Source organism: Halichoeres trimaculatus, unplaced genomic scaffold, assembly GCF_033239565.1.
Source record: "Halichoeres trimaculatus isolate MK-OKI-2021-1 unplaced genomic scaffold, fHalTri1.1 fHalTri1_scaffold_13, whole genome shotgun sequence".
NCBI classification, from domain to species: Eukaryota; Metazoa; Chordata; class Actinopteri; order Labriformes; family Labridae; genus Halichoeres; species Halichoeres trimaculatus.
In genome coordinates, this window is record NW_027437191.1 from 1,366,248 (window position 1) to 1,389,838 (window position 23,591).

Consider the following 23,591-nt stretch of genomic DNA (forward strand, 5'->3'; position numbering starts at 1 on the left):
TGCCAGGATAGAGTTCATTAGCTATTTGTTTTTAGTGTTAATGTATTCAAGTATGCTGGGGGTTTTTTTCACTGAAATAGGTGTAATGTTGTGATATCACCAAAAGATGACATCAGCAGTGACCCTAAATGTGTCTAATGGGCCAAAAAAAAAAAAAGAGCTGCTAAACGGGGGCTGTATATCATTTTATGTATCACAGTGGGCTATTTCTTATTATATCAATTTTACACAAATACGAGAAGGACTCAAAAAGACCTGTTAGAGCCCAAAACTAACAACTACCAGAAATGTAACAGTGACCTGAAATGCCATAGAAAAAAGGTAATACAACCTGAAATATAATGATGATGTAACAGAAGTGCTGAGCCTGTAGTGTAATAAATAATAATAAAATAAGAAGAAGAAAAAATATAATAAAGACCCAAAATGAAATAACTGACCCAAAATGTAACAAGTTGTTACATTTTGGGTTTATAACGTTTTTTTTTTAAATTACTATTATTATTATTATTATTATTATTTTTATTATTATTACATCTTGGGTTGTAGTTATGTCTCAGGCTCTAACAGGGTCTGCATATTTCAGTGTTGAATTCATTGCAAAGTAGGCCCACACAGGCACACTGGACTTCTCTTTGTAGGTTTCTTTTGTTATCACAGGCAAAGACAAAGGATAAAACTTCTAAAACTTTACAGCTGTGTTGTTTTGCAGCTCGAGACTACTTTTTTGGTGAAAGACAGTGCAAAATGGCTCCTTGATAGTAAAGGTCTCTGGCCCCGATCATAAACGATAGTTAAAGGACTCGACAACAGACAACATGAGGGTGTTTCATGGTTCTGCAGTGATATTTAGTGAGAAATGTACATTTTCTGCCTTGGACTACAGTCAGCCCGCGCAGGCTTCATGAACATGCAGGGGCAGATACAGGAAGAGGTGAGCAGTATACCACAGTTTACAGTTTTTCAGCGATTGGTCGTCCTCTGACTGACTGAGAGGGAGAGTTTTAACAATACTTTCTGCAAATCAGCAGCAGCACATTCATTTTATCTGACAATGTTCTTACTTCAAGTCCCCAGAGTCTGACCACGTTGGTTCCTCCAGGAGGAGAGGACACTCCATGAATGCAGATTAAGTTTAATATGTATGGGCACAACTTTAGTGTATTAAACTTTTAACAACAGCATGAAACGGTTACAGAAATAAATCTAGAGAATATATTTATATCACAGAACGTCTTTAAACAAAAACATGATGATCTACTCAAGGTTTCTGAAATGAAGAGTAAAACTGAGCTAAAAAAAACCTACATCTGATGTTAAAAGAAGAACTACAGCTAAATCTATCATGTCTTCTAAAATGAACTGTTGATAGTTAATCGCTACAGCTGAACCAGCAGTGAGACGCGCCTCATGAGCACAGTCTGCACACGTTATCATATAGAAGTATTTCTTTTTATATGTACTTTTTTATTTTTCATCCTGGATGCTTCATATTCTCAGAGCCGGCACAAATTTCAGATGGTATGATTTAAAAATCACTTGATGTGTTTCAGAGCATTATTTCCATCCGCTATGATTTGGTAAGAGACAGACAGAGCTGCCGTTAAACATCATCTCTACTTTTCTTACAGCTGATTTATAATCTCTCTAATTCGAAGGCATTTTTTAAGAAATATGTAATCCAGCTTTCATTTAATCCCTCACAATGGCCTCTAAGGGCCTTAAACCTGTTTCCTTTTAACTTCCTGTGAAGATAGCACAGCTGGATTTGGCTGAGATAGTTGGTAGGATAGTTGTTGTAATACCTTGTACAATACGCACATTGCAGCATAAATGTATAACAGCATGGATTAACATTCAAAAAATGGAGTGTACAGGAAACAAAATGTGGATGTCATTTTTCTAATCGTCAATGATGTTAAGACATAAGGCTGAGAGAGGGATCCATGGGGAGTTTAGGAGACGACGCAGCCCGTGTCCTTCTGAGGCTTTAAATCTGGCTCCTTCACCGGTTTCACCTCCTCCTCCTTAGCTTTGGCCTAGGGTCAGAGCAACAAAGACACGTTTGATTCAGGAGTCTGAGCACCAGTTACACTTCACACTTTAAGATAAACGGCCATACTTTGTCACTTTTCTGGCCCTTGGTCAGATCAAACGTAGCGTAGACGTCAGCGGTGCACTGCTCGCTGAGGGGCGGGAGCTCGAAGGCGATGGGCTCAGCCAGGCCGTAGCTCGCTTTCAACTCCAGCTGTGGTGCCTCTGCAGGGACCTTGTGGAAGTATCTGAAGACCAGGACCAAAAGTTTGATTAAAGACTGGAAGAGTTAGGAACATGTTCACGTTTCAGAGATGCAGTCACATTTGAAGAAAACTGAGGAATGCCAAACTGAATGAACTCCATCAAAACAGATCTGCCAGCAGAGACACATCATCAGTGGCTCGTTACACTGCCTTCCTAATTATTACGCAAAGTGAAATGTGGGTGTTTTCTTTTCCTTGTTTTTCAACAGCAAAAGACATTCTGTGTTAATACATAACTCAAGAACGGTGGGAGTGATCCACATAAGTATCTGGATTATTTTGTTTAGGGGTTTTATTTTTTTATTTTCAAATTTAAATCCTTTACTTCATTCTTTGTTTAAAAGCTGGGGCTGAAAAAAAGTTTACACTTTTCTCCAGCAGAGGGCGACATGTTTTTTTTCACTATCTCATAACATGATGTCTGAATAAATCCTGTAAACTGACTCACATGTGGTGTGCATGTTTTAAGAAAATCTGGCTTCTCATTTCAGTAAAAACAACCTCCTAATGCTGCAATGACATTTTTTATGCCCTGAAACTCTGTTGAGCATAATAATGTGGAACTTAGTGTATTCTAATTGTTTTATTTTGGAAGAAAAAATAGATTTTTGGGAGGTTTGTCATTAAAATTTGGACTATGTTCTAACAGTTGAAGACTTGAAAACTATACTGACTTATTCGCGTCAACTTGTAAGGAAAATCTGAGCGAAATATCATTTGCTTAACAATTTGGAATGCAGTGTATGGATGATGTAAACATGAGGACAGTGTAGACAGCTGAGCAGATACAGACAATGTAAAAACCCAAGTGATAAAAGAATGAGTTCAAACTTATTAGGTATGAAACTTGAGCCCTTTCCTTAAGATAAGCATGAGGTCAAGCTAGTGGACATTACAGCCAGGCGTGAATAAGCTCTGAGGACCCAGATGGCGTTGTGGAGAGCTTTGTCCATTACGTCACACTTCCTTTTGGCATTTTGCTATTCCCTCTGGTTTTTTTCTCTCCTACAGAAGTTTTTTTTTCTTTCACTGATTGCCTGGCCTGGGCTGTACACAACACTGCAAATGTTTGTTTTTCCTTCAATGAACTTTAATCACAGCTTGGATATTTAGCCTCAAAAAACAAAACAAAACAAACAAAAAAAACCTGCTAAATCAGTGATGGAGTATTGGATAGAGTCTAACTGTTTAATGTTTCATTTTGCATTTCATTTAATAAAGCCAAGCAGGAATCCAAGCTAAAACAATGACTGAAATTGTCAAAATAAAGAACAAAGGTATTTTGTGTTTAAGGAATCAAACTGACAGGTTTTTCTATTTTGAATCTAAAGATCTGGGCTGATGGACATGAACTTTCCTCTCTGTTACAGATTTGCCCAACAGTCAGTCAGTCTGTGGGAATGTCTGCCAGAGGAGAACAGAGCTCATCTCACATTTAAACCAAGCTTTTTGGAGCATTTTGAGATTAGATTATGATAAATGAGGAGCAGATATTATTCTAATTAGGTCAGTGGGATAAGAAGCTCCCTCTGTTCTTAACTTTAAGCAGCCTGAAGTAACAACAGAGACGGACCCTCAAACCTGTCTCTGAGGTCAGAGTGAAAACACGTCAGACTAAAGTGTAGGAATACATGGAAAAAATGAACCTTTTCCAGGGTATTAACTTTGTATATATCTAAAATTCATTAATGTCTTCTTAATTTTATTGTGACTGCTACAGTTGAAGCTAATCCTGGCTACTGAGCTGTAGATGGATACCTGTCAATTCCCAGGGTCTATATCAAAGATATTTTGACAAACAGTGTATTCATTTTATTTTACATTATACATCTGAACCTGAGAGAAAAACCAACTTAAGCTTTTTTATAAATTCAGTGGACTGTGAGGTATATTTTTATTAAGTACAAGAGGCTTTTTAACATTTGGACATGGCTCCACTTCTGTGTTTACAACTTTGACCCACTCAGTCGCTAAAAGTAAAACAGTGAACTGTTGCTCATTTGTTGAGCTAATATGCCACGTAAGAACTGTGTCTCAACAGTCCAGTTAAAAGCTGTTTTATGTGGCGCAGTGCTCTGTGGGTAATGTGTTGTATCACCTGTTGTCTTGATGTGTGATCCTAACAGATTGTGTCTGGCTCAGTGTCTGCTCTGTCTGCATGTGATAAAACCTCAACGCTTCACTCCGTCATGTTACTGATTGTTACTCTCTGGTACTTCCCCCTTTGGTCATGTAAATTACACCAGAGCCCAAAGTAAAAGTTCAGACATGGCAGGTAGTGCATGCTGATGCTCGCTACCAGGATAAACACAGGTACTGTATTTTCCGCACCACAAGGCGCTTCGGAATATAGGGCGCACCTTCAATGACTGGCCTATTTGAAAACTGTTTTCATACATAGGGCGCACCGCATTATAAGGCCCATAGAGTAGAAGCTATAGTAGTGACTGGGGTTGCGTTATGCATCCACTAGATGGAGCTGTGCTAAAGGGAATGTCAACAAAACAGTCAATAAGTCAGTCAAACTCAGGCTACATCCACACGGAGCCGCACATTTTCCTATCCAACTATTTTCTGTGCCGTTTTCCAAAAAAGTGGGCCGCAAAGACGAAGCCGTTTCTGCCGTCCACAAAAGCCGTTTCCAGAGATCAGTTCAAATGCCAGACCTTTCAGGGGCGCTGTATTGCTCTAACAATAAACAAGAGAAGAAGCCCGGGCCAGCCTGTGAGCTAATGTTAGCACTTAGCAGAATTCCTCTTTACAGGTTCTTAATGCTTACCGCTGTTACTCCGGCGACGCCCCCTGACTACAGTAGCCATGATTAATCAATATTGATCCATATATAAGGCACATCGGATTATAAGGCGCACTGTCGGCTTTTGAGAAAACTGAAGGCTTTTAGGTGTGCCTTATGGTGCTGGAAAATACAGTACACAGAGCAGAGTTCACATAGCAGACCAGACTGCAGCCTAGAAGAATTATATCACATTAACTAGTCCTGCCCTGAACAGCTGAAGTCCTCTGAATAATGAATTTAAGACCAGCATATGACATTTTTAATGAATCTAAGACATTTTAAGGCCTTCATTTTAGATCTATGAATTTAAGACTTTCAAAGTCTTTTCAAGGACAACCTGTGTTTGGTCTACACCAGGTCTGACTGAAACGGACTCTCCTCCTCTTCCCTGTGACAGTTTGAGCCATCACTGCAACTGTTACAGCAAAATGAATTTGACTAGATGGGAAATGTGTGTGAGGCAGAACAACGATGTAATACACAGAACCTGTGTGTGTGTGTGTGTGTGTGTGTGTGTGTGTGTGTGTGTGTGTGTGTGTGTGTGTGTGTGTGTGTGTGTGTGTGTGTGTGTGTGTGTCCACCCAGAGATGACTCACATGAAGCCGTTTTCTCTCTGGCACTTCTCCAGCGTGTTTTTAATGAGGCCGCCCAGTTTGAGAAAGAACAGCTGCTCTGACGGTTTGGCCGTGGTGCCTGGGCCTTTGGTCTGACGGTACTCTTTGCAAAGTGCCTCAGCAAGGGAGTAACCTAAACACACAAGTCCTCACATTAACATAAAGACACATCAGCATGCTGGATGAAGTCTCTGTGACAGATATTGACTGGTTGGTATTTGGTACTTTAAAGAGGAACATGTGCCGTTAAAGGCTCATATTTCTGTACAAACAGCGTGAACACATGAGCAATCATCACAGCAAACATCATACTTATTTGGATCACAGGAAACATTTCTGGTTCAACAGAACATGAAGAAACTGGACAGCCAAACTGTGGATGAACATACACTTTTCTGCCTCCTGCAGAGATCGTATGGCTTCCCCACACTTATCACTCGCCAGCAGTGTCTGTCCATGATAGCAGTACGCCTACAGAGAGAATCACAGAGCGTGGTTAGAAGGCTGATCTATCATCATTTATCTATACCTGACCAACAGCATTTCACTGAGTTATGATACTTTTCATAAATAAGTGTACTGCAAACTTTTCATCTGCATGGACTTACATAAGCCATGTAGAAGTGCTGCTTCAGCTGCAGATACTTCCTCCATTTGCTGCTACACTCCGGCTCCAAGGTGTTCAGAGTGTGGTCTGCAGGCAGAAAACACCCAGAGTCCCATCAGCAGACAGAAACTGTTGTACTGTGGCCTGATGACATGCTATCATTAACAACGCTGTGATGTGGAAAGTCCTCCAGTTGATTTTGAAACCTCAAACTATTTGAGTAATAGTTAAAAACTGAACAGAGGGCTGGATGAGGTGAGCCCTGGGAGCAGCGTTTGATGGACGGTGAAAATCCTGCCAGAGCATGAACTTAGCATAGAGCTAACTTTCCTGTTCCTTTGACTGGAACCCTCAGGATTTCGTTGACACGTGCTTTCATTTGGAAGTGAATCACCCTTAAGTTTCCTGTTCATTTCAAAAAGCAGTGTCTGCTTGGTTTTTTCTGGATTGTTCAAATAAAGAATTAGATAAATGTGTCTCACCAAACTGAACTGAAATGCATACCTAGTAATTTTATTTCTAACCTACACGTGGATCGAGGGCTGTAATCAAAAAGTGACTGAATGGAGAGTTCTGCTTTATCCAGGCATCACCACAGGACTCCATGTTTCACCTCGGTGGGTATTCTTAGAGCCACAGCCCCTGGTTCTGACCTCTGAAGTGAATATTACATTTGGACAGCTGCCTGCATCATTCCATTGTTCACTCCTGGCGTCTCCAGGATTAGATCTACTTAGAGATTAGATCTAAGAGAAGTGGACTTTTTTTTAATTCAGCTTGTTTCAGTGCACTAAAGGCTGGTACACACTACAGGATAATGGGGCTGATTTTTGTCCTGATCTCCCCTTATGATCAAACCCAGTCAAGGCCTGATTGTCTGATGTCTACAAATGAGACAGTGTGTGATTTTCCTGTGGGGTGGGGTGTGTTCAGAGTGTTTTTGTCTGGTTGGAGCTGCTGTGAAGGCCTCTGATTCAGAGATCGTTGATAATGAACATGTTTAATATTTTCCCCTAGAAATCCTGTAGTGTGTGGGGCGCTCTGAGAGGAGGTGAGCAGGTACAGCGTGTAATGTCATGTGTACCAGAGCAGAGCCAATCAGGATGATAGCTGACTCAGCTGACTGACCAAAGAGGAAGTAGGAGCAGGTTATCTATCTGTAATACTTGTGACAACTTTACTCTGGAGTGCACACCACACCCTGCAAGATCAGGAGAGAAAGATCTGTGTGTTTGTTATCATCAGTGTGTGCTCTCAGAAGGTGTCAGCGTTTGAGGAGTCCTGTAATGTGTGCCAGCCTTAACTGAGAACGACCAGATTGAAGAGCTGAAGAAACTGGGCCCCAACATTAGAATGCACTCTGAGAGAGCTAGCTCTAAGTTTGCAGCACTTTGTAAAGTCGTGCAAGGCACAATTTGAGATCCTCTGAGATCCAATTCTTTAGACTAGGAGTGTCCAAACTTTTCAGCCTGTGGCAGGTTATTATAGGCCAATCAAAAAAAAACAGAGAGAAATGAACAAAAAACTACAACACACTTCATTTAGCTGATCTGCATAAAATGAGACCACCTGTGGTCACATATCACTCTGCTTCTAAACCTGCCCCCACTGAAACCAGCGTTACCCCAGAGTGCTCACAGGCCAAACATTTTCTATTTGCATGGTAGTACACGAGACTTGATCCTGTCCTGCCAGCAATAGGTGATGTGGTCTTAAAAAAGAAGTCGTGCCAAAACACTGACCAGCTTTCTGGTAGAAGTTTGCAGTCTCAAATGACAGCGCTGCGATGAGTGTGGCGTTGTGCTTCAGCTCGATAGCTCTGGCGATAGTCACTGAAAAACATTTCAAAAACAGACACGTTTAAACTACAACATGAATACAAAGTGATGCTGTTCAGTGGTGAGTAAACATAGTGAAGAATGTGGACTATTTCAATGCAAACTGAAATCCTGACAAAAGGATCTGTCGTCAGGTTAAAGAAGAAAAGTGCCTGATATTTCTGTCAAAGTTCAAGTCCTAATTAGTGATCCTGTGATTCAGATGTTAAAGAAAAACTTTTTTTTTTCTTTGGATGTTTTTGAAAATGAAGTCGAACTGCTGCATATTTTGAATATGTACATTTATGAGTCTTTGCCAGTTTTATAGCTCAACACTGAACCTGAACTACCCAGTTTACTGTGACTTTTCTCCAAGAAGAGGCATCTGATAACACATATGATCAACAGATCACACAGTAAACTAAATGTTGTTAATTCAGTCTGCCTGTAAAGAAACACTCAGTGACATTACATGGCTTTTCAGTGAATACATTCTTGTTACTTGGGCCTTTTGGTCCCGCTGTTGGTGAAAAAAAGTCCTTTGAGTGGTTTAAAGAATATAGTTAACTAACAATTTACATTTTAACTGTTATCCTCTAAATGCAGATGTGGTCCAATCAATAATACTAGAGCAATGTCCAGACTTAGAGCCACCATACCTTCTTGTGCCTCTGCTTGGCACTGGATGATGTATGCATCAATGACTCGAGGTTCCAGGTCTCGACCCTTTTCAGCCGGGGTGATGAGACGAGGGATGTGGACATCCTGAAACAAACACGTCAGGTATTTCTTTAGTGACGTGTCAAATGATAGAAGTTTCATCATAACTATATCATTATTACTCCTTCTTTTTTAAAAGAACTTTAAAAAGGTTTTTTATCTGCCGCACGCTGACCAAAGACTGTGTAAAACATGAACCTAGTCTCCGCGACGTCACCCGTCTGTTCCTGATACAGTGAAATGAAGCCAATCGTTGGATGCAGCCACATTTGGTGACGCCAACTTGGAGCTTCTTCTTTGACAGCTTCAGGGTGCTTGTCAGTCACATGACCTGAGCTGTGTCTCTGATTGGACAATCAAATGATCCTAATAACTTCTAATCCAAAGAGTAAGATAGAAATTTGCTGACCCTAAAGTGTGTGCCGATAGTTAAATCAGCGTTTCAGAGCCGAGCTGTTCTTGAACCAGACTGTAAATGTGTTTTTAATCCTGTAAAAGTCTTGGGGGGGGGGCTAGATGTGAACATGGTTCCTGGTCTTTCTGCAGCCAGACTCATGTAGATTCTCGATGAACAGCAACTTTTAGAATTTCCATAAAGGCTTCATTTTTCTAAACCGGATGTTGCCCCTTGAGCTGATGTGGTTACAAAGTGTTTGCCCTTCCCCTTACACACACCTGGCTCATTAACTGGGGCTTAGCAAAACCTGCTGGTCAAACACAAAAACAGCAAATACACTGAAACATTCTTTATAACAAAGGAACAAAAAATAGAAACAGAAAATGGAACAATTAGACACCTCAATGAAGTTTTTTTTTTTTTTTTGGTTTTTCAAAAATGTCCCCAGTGCTATTAAACAGATCAATTTTTTTCATACAGAATGGAATAAAAGTGAATTCAGGCTTCATTGGTTTGGCAGTACAGTAGTAACCAAAAGAATCTCCTCTCAAACTGTGCACCACAGAAATCATACACACCAACAAATACCAGCAGAATGTTTGTGTCAGTGTGGCTCACCTTGAGGTTTTTGAATACGCCAGCAGCAACTTTAAGGCTCCGATGAACATCTTTAGCTTCAGCCTCAGTTATGCTGTTGGGAAGGCAAACGTGACATGAACGAACGCTTTCATCAGTCACTAAGTAATGGCCATAAAGGTGAACATGTGTATGTCGACATGACTAAAATGAGCAATAACAAATGGGCCAAAGCAACTTACTTTTCTTTTCCTGCTAGTCTTGAGGCAAACTTTGTGTACCACACAGCTACATTGAAGGCCATGGATACCAGTTCAAAGACCATATCTTGCTGGGCACTGTGGTGAGAGTACAGAGCTAAATTTTGCAGGGCTGATGCTCATGAATAGAACAAATGTGTTAGTGTTGTAAGCCTCTGCCATATGTAGTTGAAATGTTAGAATTAAAAAAACTTGATTTATTGTCATGAGGGAACAGGATCAAACCCATACGTATTTGATATGTAAGAACTTCAGTTGATCAATTAAACCTAATTAAACTGTCTTGACTTATCAGAGGACTGAGAGGATTTTTTCGCACGTTGGTGTGTTTCCCTGTAGGGTGTCAGTCCACTTGAAGTTCTGGATGAACCTCATCTTGTTTTCTTGTGTTGTTCCATCCAAGGATGAGATGAATCCTATTGTATCAAAAATAAACACAAGAGAAGGAGCTTTACGGGTAAAAACAGTATATCAGTTGTCTCATGATATTACTTGCTTTCGTAATATGAAAAAATGGAGGGGATGCAATAAAATATTGCCACGGATAAGCAGTATCTGTGGAAAAAGCAGTGATCTCAAGCAAAAGGTAATTGGTAATTGTAATTATGCAACTAATAATAAAATATATTTGGGTCTCTTTGGTTTGAGTCAGATATTTTTGTAAAGTAGAGAAACATAAATTTACCTTGAAGAAGAGAGAAGTATGCATCTGTGGCATTCTTCATGGTTTCAGGGGTGCAGGTGACATCAGTGAACATCTCCAGCAGCCTTGCCCTGGTTGTCCTCAGGTCACTGAATGTACCAAAAAGAGTAAACATGTTTACTTAAACTGAGGTAAGAGCAGTATTATCTCAAGGCATCAGCATCCTAATGGCTGTGTGTTGACAGTGGTCAACAAGCAGAGGTGTAAAATAATGTCATATTGAATAACCCTGTGTTTGCATTAGACATTTCATACTTGCAGATCTTGTTGGCAGAAGGACTCCCTGCTACTCCATAGAAGTTAAAGGACACAGGAGCCGTAGCTTTCAGTGGGTTTCTGTGAAACCAGTGTGCCATCCTGTGGGTGGGGACACACCTAGATAGGGTGATAAATACTGAAAGACAAGAAGATATTGAATACATAATTTTTCATTACCATAACTTGTCATAAGTAGAGGCGGTGACAGTCGAGACATTGTTTTGATTTCCTGATCAAATCTATAAATGTCTGTGTGCAGATTTTAGCTAGCGTATGTGACATCTGCTAACGTCATGTTATCGATACTTAGAAATCATGTCAGTGGTCTGAAAAAACTCATTTAATCGGAACAGATAGTTACACTGTTGAGAAATATGTTAATTTGTATGCTCAACGTTGATTCGTTGATAAATCTACTGTAGTAATCGTTTCCTTACTCCCTGTTGTCAGAACTCCATTACGTAAGCTATGAAGCTAGCAGCTGCGGCCACGGTTACAAACATAAAATCGGTTCTATTGAAGCTAAAGGACAGCTGACCCCTGATGTATTCGGACAAGTTAATCAATCATTTTCTTGACTTACGTAAGATGTGAACTTATTTACCTGTCGTTGGGACGCTGAGGAGGGGGTGAATAGTCCTTAAACTGACAACTGGACGAGCTGCTTCCGGAAATAAACAAGGGAGTAGTAATCGACCAATCAGGACTCAGGGTTCAGTCACGTGACATGTGTCACAGCTTTCTGATCGGCAATTCTTTTGTTCCTAGTTTTAAAGATTATTTTCTTGCAAATTTATGTCCAAAATACTGGGGGAAAAAAAAAACCTTTGTTTATCAATCTTTTTAAATCCACACCCTTTATATTTTTATCCTTATCAGACAGAGGAGTCCAGAAACTTACTCTCATAAATCCCAGGGTGTTTACTGTCTGTGCCATAGGTCAGAATTCAGATGTCAAAAACTACTTTTACTTGTTACGAATTGCAATAGAAGCTAAAACTGAATCTGGAAAGTTAATATGTTATTCTTACCCTTCATTCTGTAATCATGCAATTTTAGAAATCCATGATTGGGTCCAGGTGTGAAGACACATTAAGACATCATGTTAAATCAAATATCAAGCAAAGCTATCCAAGCAGTTGTGAAAAAAGGAAGAAATGAGTGACAGAACTTTTATGTTAGGTAAAAAAAAGTTTTGCACAAAGTGTTATTTTAAAATGAGTTTTCTTTTTAATGTATTTCCTTTTTTTCTTTTCCCAAACTGTGAGAACAATGAACAGCTGATTGTGAGAGAAACAAAAAGCAACAGGGGAGACATTCAGTCACTCACTGTGGACCTCAAAGACAAAATGACGCACACAGAGTCACTCAAATAGGTACATTTTCATGTGTTTGTTATCATTTGCATATTCCCTCAGGCAGTACTGACTTTCAAAATGAGGAACTGGGTTCAATATAAAATCTAGTGAGTCAAACTTCCTCAGCAATCTCCATGAGGCTCAGTAAGGTGCAACTGCCTGATTAGGACCAGTTTTACAGGAGTCATCATTTTTCTGACTGATAATTTGACTGAGAAGAGATCATAAAACATTCACAACCTATTTTCCCTTAACACCAGACAGATATAGACACTACCAACACATATCTGGAAAACCACACGTCCCCAGCATTTGCACATTGTGAACATTCATATCAGTGCATTTTTTATAATATACACCTTAAACTGCATTAAAGCACAGAGACACAATAAAAAAGGCACTTTTGGTCAGCTTTAAGGCCAGAATAGCATTGCGATGCTAGTGGTAATTCTGTTATTTCTTTACACTGTAAGAATAAATAACTACAACTGAGTTTTGATATCATCTTAAAATGTAACTATTCATTAAATGAACAGCATCAAATGTTTTTTCCCTGTTGATAATATTTAAAAACTGCAGGTCTTGAATGACCCTGGTGTTGCTGAACTAGTTTTGTAGAACTTACATGGTTCCAAAGGGTCATTCATCCTCCCTATTTACTTATCAGAAAGTAAATAAAACAGTCACAACCAAAAGTAAAAAAAAGAGAGAAATCAATATCATGCCAGCCATTGTGGTTGCAAACAGGGTTTGATATCGTGACAGACTATTTAAGCAAATTGTGTCAGCTGAGCAGGTTTTAAAAAACATCTGAGGATATAGCTGAAAGAATTTGGTAGGTCACATATTCTTATACGTTATCATTATTGATCTTATTCTCACATACTCTTTTATCTAAAACCACCACACATTGTTGAAACCGTACAGTCAGCCCATTGCAATTGCTTTTTAGCTGAAACATGAAATAAGGTACCATAAAAATCCAAAACAGAAATCACAAGTGAAGGTTTAAAAAAAAATCAACCAAACACGTTATTTCACAATAACATGTTGAACTCATTTGGAAAAAAACATCTTGAATGGCATTCTGGGTAAGGCTCCACTGTTACAGTTCCCTCTAACATCCTTTTCTCACGTTATTGTTTTCATGTTTTGGCACATAAGACACTGATGAGCCTGGTTAGCTGGGATTGAAAAGTATTACAAAGCTTACATGACTTACACAGAAACAAGAGTGAAAATCTTTGGCAACTCTTTGGAGATTTCAAAGAAACACTTTCAAAACAGCACGTGTTTTTACAGAATCATGGGATTTGATTTGGTCCACTGATTTGGAAGATTGTCGTCTCCAGCCTCTGAAACCCAAACATTTGTGTGTGAATGAAGAATCAGCAGACTATCCAGGCACTCAGAGCAAAGTTTTAGCTTAAAGGCGTTTGGCATAACCGTTGCATAGACTGTGGTCTCGGACATCTCCCCATCCTCCGTTCTTCATATGCGCCTTGTGCTCCACTGATTCTGCACCATCCAGAACAAGAGACTGAGGAAAGAGGCCATGCTTTGCCATTTGAAGATTCTCCTCCACCCTCTGGGTGGCCCATTCTGGCCTGCAGTTCTCCTTTTGGTGAAGGCCACAGTCTCCAGTGTGGAGAACCCTGGAGCCCTGTGCCACCAGCACTTTGAGTGGCTTTGATATACAGGTCCCAGAAAGGTGCTGCAGAGTCCAGTCCCAGTTGTAGTCATCGTAAGTGCAGAATTCTTTGGTACATCCCATCAGCTTGTAGTAAACCTCTTTGGATACGGCCATACCTATGTTGTGCTTGGTGGACATCCACCCAGCTGTCATCACCTTATCTGAGAGTTTAGTAAATTCAGTGAGGCTATTGTGGTTACCCAAAGCTAGAATGTCACAATCTGGGCAATCTGTCCTCTGGAAGTCTACCATTGATTTATAGAAGTGGAAGAAGTCAGGTAAGATGTAGTTGTCCTCCTCTAGAAAAATGAGAAAGCCGCTGTATCCCTGCAGGGCCTGCACCCGCTCCCACACAAAGTGCATTTTCCACCACCAGTGGTGTTTGGTCTGGGTGATGGAGGCCTCCCTGTAGTGTCCGTAGGAGTCAGGATGTTCAGCGTTGAGGCATCCTGTTTTCAGAGCGCTGTCCTTGGGTATGTCTCTCGGGCAGTCTCGTGGGTCCTGGCCCGGAAACTCAGTAGGATACAGCTGAGTGCTGAATGGGAAATAAATCTGCAGTACTTTGCAAAAAGTAATATCTTGCACAATGTCATCTATCCTCTCTGTGAAATAGTCATGACTAAAGATGACCAGGAAGTTTTGGACCTTATCAGCTTTCTCCAGCGACTTGATGAGTAACTTGAGATATTCGGGTCTGTTGTGGACCTGCACAACCAGGACCAGTTCAGGATCTCCTGGAAACTTATCTGCATTGTAAACAACCTGCTTATAGTTGGCAATGTAAACAGACTGAGTCAGCTCAGTCAGAGAGCCAAAGTTTAGCTTCATCTTTTCACCTGAATACACAGGCTTCACAACATTAGGTTCAGTGTGACTTTCCTCTATGGGGTAGAGAAACACACGTGTTGAAAACAGCAGAGCGGAAACCACGATGGAAACACCCAGCAGAACCAGCAGGTTCTTCCTGAGCAGCCGAAACCTCATTTTGTCAAGGTGAACGCAGACCTGGGGACGCGGAAGGCAGCGGAGTGTGCAGTCAGCCTGTCCTCTGCGTCCTCATGGTAGACCTCCGTCCACAGTGGAACTCCAGCTCTTAAGTGTGGACGCAGACGTCACGCGGGTCCTGAACAAAATGTCACGCTCTGACAGTTTCTGTCTCGTCGCGTGACGCTCTTTCCACTTCAAACCCGCGTCATTCCACAGACTGTGGCTCTCGCCGCTTGGTTTCGCCACCTAAAGACAGACACAGAGCAAACTGTCGCAAAGCAGCTCCACAGACAAAGACCGAGCCAGAAACACGAGCGGAGAGCCAGAAACACGAGCGGAGAGCCAGCGTGGGGCTCGGAGCAGCTTACCGTACAGAGTGCGCTGTGTGAGGGCACTTTCATTCCAGGAAGCGGGTGATCAGACTATTATACATGTTAGGCACAACTTTTTGACTGCTGACGTGTACAACCCTGCCGACAGGGAGGGGGGACTCGCTCCTGCTCCACGAATCATTGTCTGCCTTCATTTGTGTAACATGAGAGGGACTGATCAGGAAACAGTTCAATGCAGAGCTGCAGAAAAATCATGTTTCCAAACAAACAAACAAACCGTATTCAGACGAAACAAAGTTTTTCTTTCCTTTTTTACAGTCAACTATAGGTCAAGCCAATAAATCACAGAGCAAAGTATTTTAGAAAAGGAAACACAATCTGTCTGTTTTTGTGATGAGAGCACCTTCGGCTCCAGCAGGAGGAAAACCCCTCCATGATCAGGTTGGACAGGTTGAATCCTTCACGATGGTTTTTCCCCACTTCAAACAATCAAAGGGTGTGGGATTAAACCCGAAACTAAAAGACTGGTACACTTGATACCTCCTGATCTGAGCACAGCAGCTGAAAGCAGGGGCGGAGTTATGGGTGGGCCCAACGGCCCCCAGCCCACCCACTTTTGAACAGGCTGGCCGTAAACTTTCTCCTGAGATTGAAATGTTGTTTTTCCATTTAGTCTTTTTTTAATTAAAAAAAATCTTTTCTGAAAATTGTGAAATTTTGTAACATTCATTTCTTATGTTATCATGAGATGCCCTCTCTATATACAAAGGGCTGAGTTTGGCAATCTTTTAAGTACGGAAGAGTATTAGGGACACTGAAAAAAAATACCTTTTTTTTTTTTTTTTTGTTACTATTTTTCAGAGAAAAATGCACCTTTTTTTCTAAGAATTCTGAGATAAAAGTCAGACTACTGATTTTTTTTCTTAAAATTCTTTTCTCTGAAAAAAGTAGTAACAAAATTATTGGGTGTTTTTTTTTTCAGTGGCCTTCATCACCTTCTGTATTTTAGTCTGTTTTGGAAAAAAACACTGTAAAATTCTACAACACTGTAATATAGAACATTAAAAAAAAATCTTGCTCCTAACTTGCTATCCATTTTTTAAAATAAGAATGTTTAGATCTACAAGCAAAGACAAGAAAGACAAAGGAAATACAGGGAAATAGTGTAGACACAGTGGCGCAAAATGGGGGTATGTACTATATACGATGCATAGGGGAGCTGAGCTTGAGGGGGCGCCAAAGCAATAGGGGATAAATTATTTTGAGTCTGCATCGAACTGTATTTGACAGTTGTTTGTGTAAAAGATACAATCTAAAACAGAGGCACAGAGCTATAGAGACAGTAAGAATAAGAGAGCGATAAGAAGTATAGAGATTTCTATAGCACCGTTCGTGCGCGTGCGTGCGTGGGGGGACAGAACAGGCGTTAGCGTTTTCTTTTTGTAGGCAGTCAAAGATGGATAGACAGAGAAATGTGTGTGTTACGGTGAACAGCTGTTTGATCAGCTGATGCACGTACCCGCAAATGCGCCCTGTGACGTTCGGCAGCGGGCCAAACCCCATTCAAAAACTAGTGTTTTTTATTACTAACGCTTTGTAGACCACATCCCAGTCCGCCTACACCAAGGTGACCACAAGATATATTTTTTAGATAATTCAGCACTATTTCGGCCTGTCAAATCATCTGAACAACGCCAGTTTATTTGCGCGGCTCATCAGCTGGCCAGGCACGCGTCACGATGATCCGCCTACTCAAGGACCTCGAGTTACGGGACGCGTGCTTTGTTTTCAGCTCATATTAATTTTAATATACCCATTCCACAGAAAATACGTTACAGAGAGCAGGGCAAACATGTCCAAGACATAAAAACAGAATATACCGAAATCCAGCTAGCCTTTGGTGTGAAAAGTTGATTTTTTTGAAATATACATTTTTGTTTGGAAAATGCTGATTTCACATCATAAATGATAATCAAAAAAATAAACATCTTGTGTGACTTGAAGGCTAAAAAAAGTATATATGTATATATGTATATAAAATTGTAAAATAAAATAAAATAAAATAAAAAAAAATCAAATGGACTTCACCTATTCCAAAATCCATACACACACACATATACATATATATATATATATATATATATATATATATATATATATATATATATATATATATATATATATATATATATATATATATATATAATAAAGTGACCTCACAAGGCTGGAGACACGACACACCAGGGCACAGCAAAACACAAGTGCAACTGTACCCTGATGGTGTTAGGTGACTAATGACTCCAGCCCCATAAATCAAGGGCCCCCTCCATAAATCATAAGAACCCAGACAATACAGGAACACTGCTACATAAAATGAGACCATGAGGACCAGTAAGATCAAGTAAGCTAAAAGAAATACATAACTAAATAAATAATTAAAAATAATAAATAAGATACATTACTAAATTAATAAATAGGAGACAGCAATAAAACAAAATATAGATCATAAAAGAGACAGAACAGTAAAACAAAAAGCTTTTAAGAATCAAAGAATGACAGAAGATGAGGCAAGATAAACAACCTGAATAAAATGAAAGTAGGACTGAAGACTAAGAAGACTAAGAGACTAAAAAGACGACATCACATAAAAGCACTTCTATAAAAGTGAGTTTTTAAAAGTGACTTAAAAGAAGCTACAGACTCTGCATGCCTTATCTCCTCTGGCAGGTCGTTCCAAAGTCGAGAAGCTCTGGTGGAGAAAGCTCGATCACCTTTAGTTTTGAGCCTCGACTTTGGAACAACCAGGAGGCCCTCGCCAGAGGATCTAAGGCTGCGGGCTGGCTGATAAGGAGTTAAAAGTTCTGAGATATAGCTGGGGGCCAAGCCCATGAGTGATTTGAAAGTAATCAATAAAATCTTAAAATCAATTCTAAAACTCACTGGGAGCCAATGAAGGGAGGCTAAAACTGGAGTGATGTGATGTCGTCTACTAAAACCAGTTAAAGGCCTAGCTGCTGCATTCTGGACAAGTTGGAGGCAATGGAGAGATTTTTTATTTAAGCCAGGGAGGAGGGAGTTACAATAATGCGTAATTGTGAGATTATTTATGAATTATTTAGCCTTTATCTAGAGCCCATCTGATCGTGACCTCTGAAGCTTATCAATATAATCCACCTTATTGTGTCTCAGGTAGATATTATTCATCAGTCAGTTTTCTGTAGGCCTATTAATCCTCTGATTATATTGATTTAATGATGGTTGTGTTCAGTGTTTTGTGCTCTAAACTCACAGCGAACACTTTATTACCAGATTTATGATCAGTGTCTGAACGATCCTCTGTGCCTGTCCTCAGCTCGTCTTTTCTCTCATTAAACTCTGTTGTGTTTGAGAAGTTTCATGTGAAGTATGAGCCGCTGAAGCGTCCAATCAGAGAGTGATATTCCATATGGGGGCGCGTCTGTCAATGAAAAGACTTCCGCAAAGCCAGCTCTCGTGTTTCCTTGATCATCGCTCCTCCGAGCAGTCTCCTCCATCCTCTCTCCTCTCTCCTCTGAGCACAATTATTGCTTTGGGACAGTCTTCAAAATGGTGACTGGGAAAGTACTTCTGGTGTCGTGGAGGAGATAGGACGGAGGAGGCACGAAGTTAACACATTGTGACGCACCCCCTGTCAGGTCTTAATGGACCTGAGATGACCTTTGTATCCCACTAATGCCTATTGATTCATGTTGTACATATACCAAGGATCATATCAAATGCACTGTGTCCCAATACATGGGTCAGAGGGTGAACCAAGTATCCCCATGTACATCATATGACTTATTTATAACTACTGTTTGTGCTATGTTTAAATTTACAATACCCACACTGTTCAGCATTGGTAAGAACACAAAAACATTCACCAAAAAGGGATTTAGCAGGTCAAAGTGGTCCCCCAGCAAAGAGCACTTTCCAAACCATGCTGGTTTTACCCCCTTTAGTCAGGAAGTATCAGCGTTTTAACCCAGAGACACAAGCAGGAGGAGAAAGGAGGAGCTGTGTCTAAAACTCCTGTCAGGACGGTGTGAACCTCTGACAGCACAGAGCCACAGCACATCAAGCAAAGAGCCACGATGGCCTCAGTCAGGCCAACACAGATCAGAGGAACATTTATGAGAGAGTCACAGGTGTCACATACAGAAAACCTTCGACTGTGTAATCTTATAGGCTACATTTAGAAAAATGAATGCCATCTCCACAGAGAAGTCCTCTGTGAAGTTATCAAGTATTTACAGGCTTTAAGAAATCTAAACACAGTTTTATCAACAAATTAATCAAAGGAAAATGAAAGTTTAACAATTAAAAAGTACACTATTAAAACTGACTTTGTTTTTATTGACAGAATGGACTAAATGTTTCCAAAGTGCTGAATAAATGACTCTTATCATGTGGGGATGATGATAGATGAAAAATGACAGAAATCAGCCTTTCTTTCTTTCTGTGTTAAGATGCAGTGAAGTCTTTTTTTTCCTAAAACATGAAGTAGGATTTGGGAGTTCTTTCAGGCTCTAATGTTTTCTGAGCTGCTGTTTTGTTCTGTATTTTCTTTGTGTAGTGTCTGTGTTTGATCTCTCGTTTCTCTCCATTTATCTTGTGTTTCATGGCTTGTTTTCTAGGGTTAGTTACCCTCAGATCTCCCTCGTTGTGAAATTTGTGTGTGTGTGCGCGCGTGTGTGCGCGCGTGTGTGCGCGCGTGTGTGTGTGTGTGTGTGTGTGTGTGTGTGTGTGTGTGTGTGTGTGTGTGCTTCCTCCTCCTTGAGTGCTCCCCCTTGGTTTTATTTCACACCCCTGTGTTAGATCTGTCCTCTGTGTTTCCACGTGTCTTTCTCACTTTGTTGTGTCATTTTTCTTTGTCAAATAAATCTTTTCACATTCTACCCACAGTGGCAGGGACTTTTTTACAGCATGGAACATTGTCTTAGTCAAAATTCAAATATTAGGGTTGGTATATTAAGTATATTATTGTCAGTTCGAAGTCATTACTATAAAGAATAAATGCGAGCTCTGTTCTTACCCTGCTGGTGTAACAGCAAACTGAATGTTTGATGAGAGTTTTGTGATAATGCGTCACATTAAGGTCCATCCCATCTCTTGGGGATCATGGCTGCGTGCTCTTTGGGTGGTTAGAAATCATCCCTGACAAGTATGAGGAGCTGAGTCAGAGGAGAAAAGTCAAATTTATCACAACAAATGTGATTTTATTGTGCTTTTCATCAATTACTGTAATTTCATGATGTGAGAAGAAAGTGTTTGAGGATCTGAGGTTTAGTAAATGTTACTTCATCCTCTTCTTTCTTTTTGTTAGTCAGACTTTCCCCCACATGGGACACTTTATCTTGTTTCCTGTGCTGTAATGTGGTGTCCATGAATCACTCAGCATGTGTCAGGCACTCACTGTGCAGTTTTTTGTTATGGCCTGTAGGTGGCAGCAGTCAGCCAGTTATAAACCTTTTTTTTTTTTTTTAATGGTAAGACACAACAAACCCTGGATTTGAAGCTCTGAAATGTAGCTGCTTATTTTACTTTCATATTCTGATTATTGAAAAACTCCCTTCAGAAACATGTCTTTCTACTGATTTTTATTTGTGACGTCATGAAACAAGTCGACAGACTAAGTTGATTCATTAAAACAGGCTCATGAAATAAACATACAGTGGTGCAAACTGAAAGGCTGAGAGGTTGGATAGTGCTGCGACTGCAAACTGAGAAGTACATCATGTCCCTTTTATGAACAAAACAAAAAATGTGAAACTAATCATTGGATTACATCAGCCCTGTTTTCCTCCAAGAAAGCTCACTCAGACTATTTTTTACAACACCCTTTTTAGGTTTTTGCTCCATCTGATAGCACTTTGAATCATTGTTTGATGTTTGTGACAACATTTATTGCATCCAGTCACATTCTGCAGCACAAACAGTCCGTTTGCAGGAAAGATGATGGTCAGAAGAGAACAGAGGTTTACAAACACAAGCTGACAAACACAGTATTTCAGTTCCTCTGTCAGCTTAACAAAAGACTGTTTCAGTTCATTAAACTTACAGTAAAATAAAACTGAAGCAGGTCTAAACAACTACATGAAATTACAGTATCAACTGTGTTCCCTCCTCACACTGAAAACCATTTTCTTAAACTACAAAGGAACAGCTTTTTGAAGTGTGTTTAAAGAAAATATTTCATTGAAAAGTTTGTAAATTTTAGGTTAGTTTGAAAAACTTGAACTATTTTATGTGTTCCTGAGTGAACCATTTATTACGTTGGACCAACATGTGACTTTTTACGTGTGAGGTCAAAGGTCAGACAGACAATATGGAATGTGATTTATATGACTACAGCCCAAATGTTCTGGAAGTGAATGAAGCACCAAGTGGATCAGGGCTGAATTCATCCGATCAAAGTGAAACATCTTTCTGATAACTTAATTTTTCTATCTCCACCCAGAAACACTGATTGTTTGGAAGTCAGAGTTGTGTTTTACAGTGTACAGAGTGTGTATGCTATCCCCGCAGCTCTGGAGAATCAGAGAATTGACCCACCCAGGATTGACCTCATTGTAAACATGTAGTTGTGACTCATATAGTAAGATGCATTTGAAGCATTAATGCCTAATGTAAGTGTAAACTATGTGTCACACACAGTTATTAAAACTCAGTGCCTCCCCTAACAAACACCTCACTGTGGTTTGATTCTCTGCTGACAGACCCTGCAGCCCTGAGCACTGTGGAGTCTGGTCCAAAGAATGTGGACATTTTTCAGAGCTCCAAAACACCAAGAAAGGACCCCCAGGAGCATCACGGGCGATTCTTTAAGTTATTGGGCATTTTTTCCTTTATTGGATTCCACAGGTGAAGAGACAGGAAATGAGAAGGTGGCAGAAATGCAGCAAATAGCTGGCTGAAAGTGAAGATCATGGGTGCTGTAGTGAGAGCTGTGGCCAAAGGGGGCGCTCTTGATATCCCAGACCAATGGCTCTCCAAATGGAAGGCCGAGTGATCAAAGTGTTACTGGAAATGAACATCATATATTTAATAATGTTGATTGAAGCTTAAATCAAGTTGTGCTGATGTTAGAAAGCAGTTAGTGCTGTCAGACTGTTAAACTGTGAGCCTGTAACCTATCTCTACTGCAGGCTCCCTGTGGTATCACAGGGGCTGATGCCACTCAGCTGAAGAGATCGAGTTTGTGAAGTAAGTCAATGATCTGCAAACAGAGCAAACAGACAAAGCATGTCCCAAGTCAGGCCCAGGGGCCAAATGTGGCCCGGGTCCATTTTCATCCAGCCCCCAGCTTTTATCTGACACTTTGTTAACTATGTCACTGAGATGAAACATGTCTTACATGATGCACAAATACATTTTCTGTCAGGGTCTCAAACCAAACCAAAGTCTGTCCATAAGGTCCCACTGAACTCCCTCTGGACTGTCCATAGGCTGCTTGTTGTTGACCCACCTCATGGCAAACAGAAAATGAGAAAAACTGTCCAATTCATCTCCACAGTGAAATCCTGGAGTTAGAGAATGCAGGGTTGAATAGTGTAATGACTGTGCTTTTAAAAAACTTAGAGTGGAACTGAATGGGACATGTTTGTCGTCTGATGACCTGAAAGGATCATAAATTAAGAATTTAACACTGCATAACAAATAACAATGCATCAAAATCAGTTTTATTACTCATCTTGTGTTTATTGAGTCTGATCCTAAAAACATATCCCCACCCCTCCAGCATTTATTTAATAATAAGGATTTATTTTATCTTTTTTGTTTGTTTTTGTTCCATAAAAACAGTGAAATCATGTAATCAAACGGGCATTTAAGGGGTAAAATGATATAAATAGATAAATATTCAGTATAATAAGTGGGCCTGAAGTTCCTGAAAGGATTTGAGCAAAAAAAAGTAAAAAAAAAATTTATCTGTTGTGTTTTCTATAAAAGTTTATGGTCGTGTTCATTTGAGTCTTCTAGTGTCCTCCAAGGGTTGTAAATTTGCCTCTGTATTGTCAACCTTATAAAGAATATGAAATCTGAATTTTCAGATTTTTCATGAAAAAAACTACTAACAAAAAAAATCATTCAATGTGGAGTAACACAACCATAATTGCAGCAAAAAATTGAGCAAATAATGACCTGAAAAGACAA

The 23,591-nt window shown here is 40.0% G+C and overlaps 2 protein-coding genes across 2 annotated transcripts; both read right to left on the bottom strand.

The window, feature by feature from the left end:
- Positions 1–521: 521 nt before the first annotated feature.
- Positions 522–11,775, bottom strand: brox (BRO1 domain and CAAX motif containing). Its single transcript, XM_074685828.1, has 13 exons — positions 11,654–11,775; positions 11,047–11,185; positions 10,774–10,880; positions 10,408–10,504; positions 10,071–10,166; positions 9,871–9,943; positions 8,795–8,900; positions 8,061–8,150; positions 6,320–6,405; positions 6,101–6,182; positions 5,694–5,844; positions 2,123–2,282; positions 522–2,039 (listed from the first exon to the last, which is right to left on the bottom strand). The coding sequence occupies exons 2-13, from the start codon at positions 11,145–11,147 to the stop codon at positions 1,956–1,958; spliced, it is 1,233 nt and encodes a 410-aa protein (XP_074541929.1). The 5' UTR covers positions 11,148–11,185; positions 11,654–11,775; the 3' UTR covers positions 522–1,955.
- A 586-nt stretch (positions 11,776–12,361) lies between these two features.
- LOC141801545 (alpha-1,6-mannosyl-glycoprotein 2-beta-N-acetylglucosaminyltransferase) lies at positions 12,362–15,811 on the bottom strand. The gene is made up of 2 exons (XM_074684607.1): positions 15,456–15,811; positions 12,362–15,333 (listed from the first exon to the last, which is right to left on the bottom strand). Exon 2 carries the CDS (start codon positions 15,082–15,084, stop codon positions 13,834–13,836), a length of 1,251 nt encoding a protein of 416 aa, XP_074540708.1. The 5' UTR covers positions 15,085–15,333; positions 15,456–15,811; the 3' UTR covers positions 12,362–13,833.
- Positions 15,812–23,591: the final 7,780 nt, after the last annotated feature.

Coding starts and splice junctions, on each gene's coding strand:
- brox (XM_074685828.1), bottom strand. CDS start 11,147: ATGGCACACTGGTTTCACAGAAACCCACTGAAAGCTACGGCTCCTGTG. Junction 10,881..11,046: donor TCTGCCAACAAGATCTGCAA/GTATGAAATGTC, acceptor TGGTACATTCAG/TGACCTGAGGACAACCAGGG. Junction 2,283..5,693: donor CAGAGAGAAAACGGCTTCAT/GTGAGTCATCTC, acceptor CCTGGTCTTCAG/ATACTTCCACAAGGTCCCTG.
- LOC141801545 (XM_074684607.1), bottom strand. CDS start 15,084: ATGAGGTTTCGGCTGCTCAGGAAGAACCTGCTGGTTCTGCTGGGTGTT.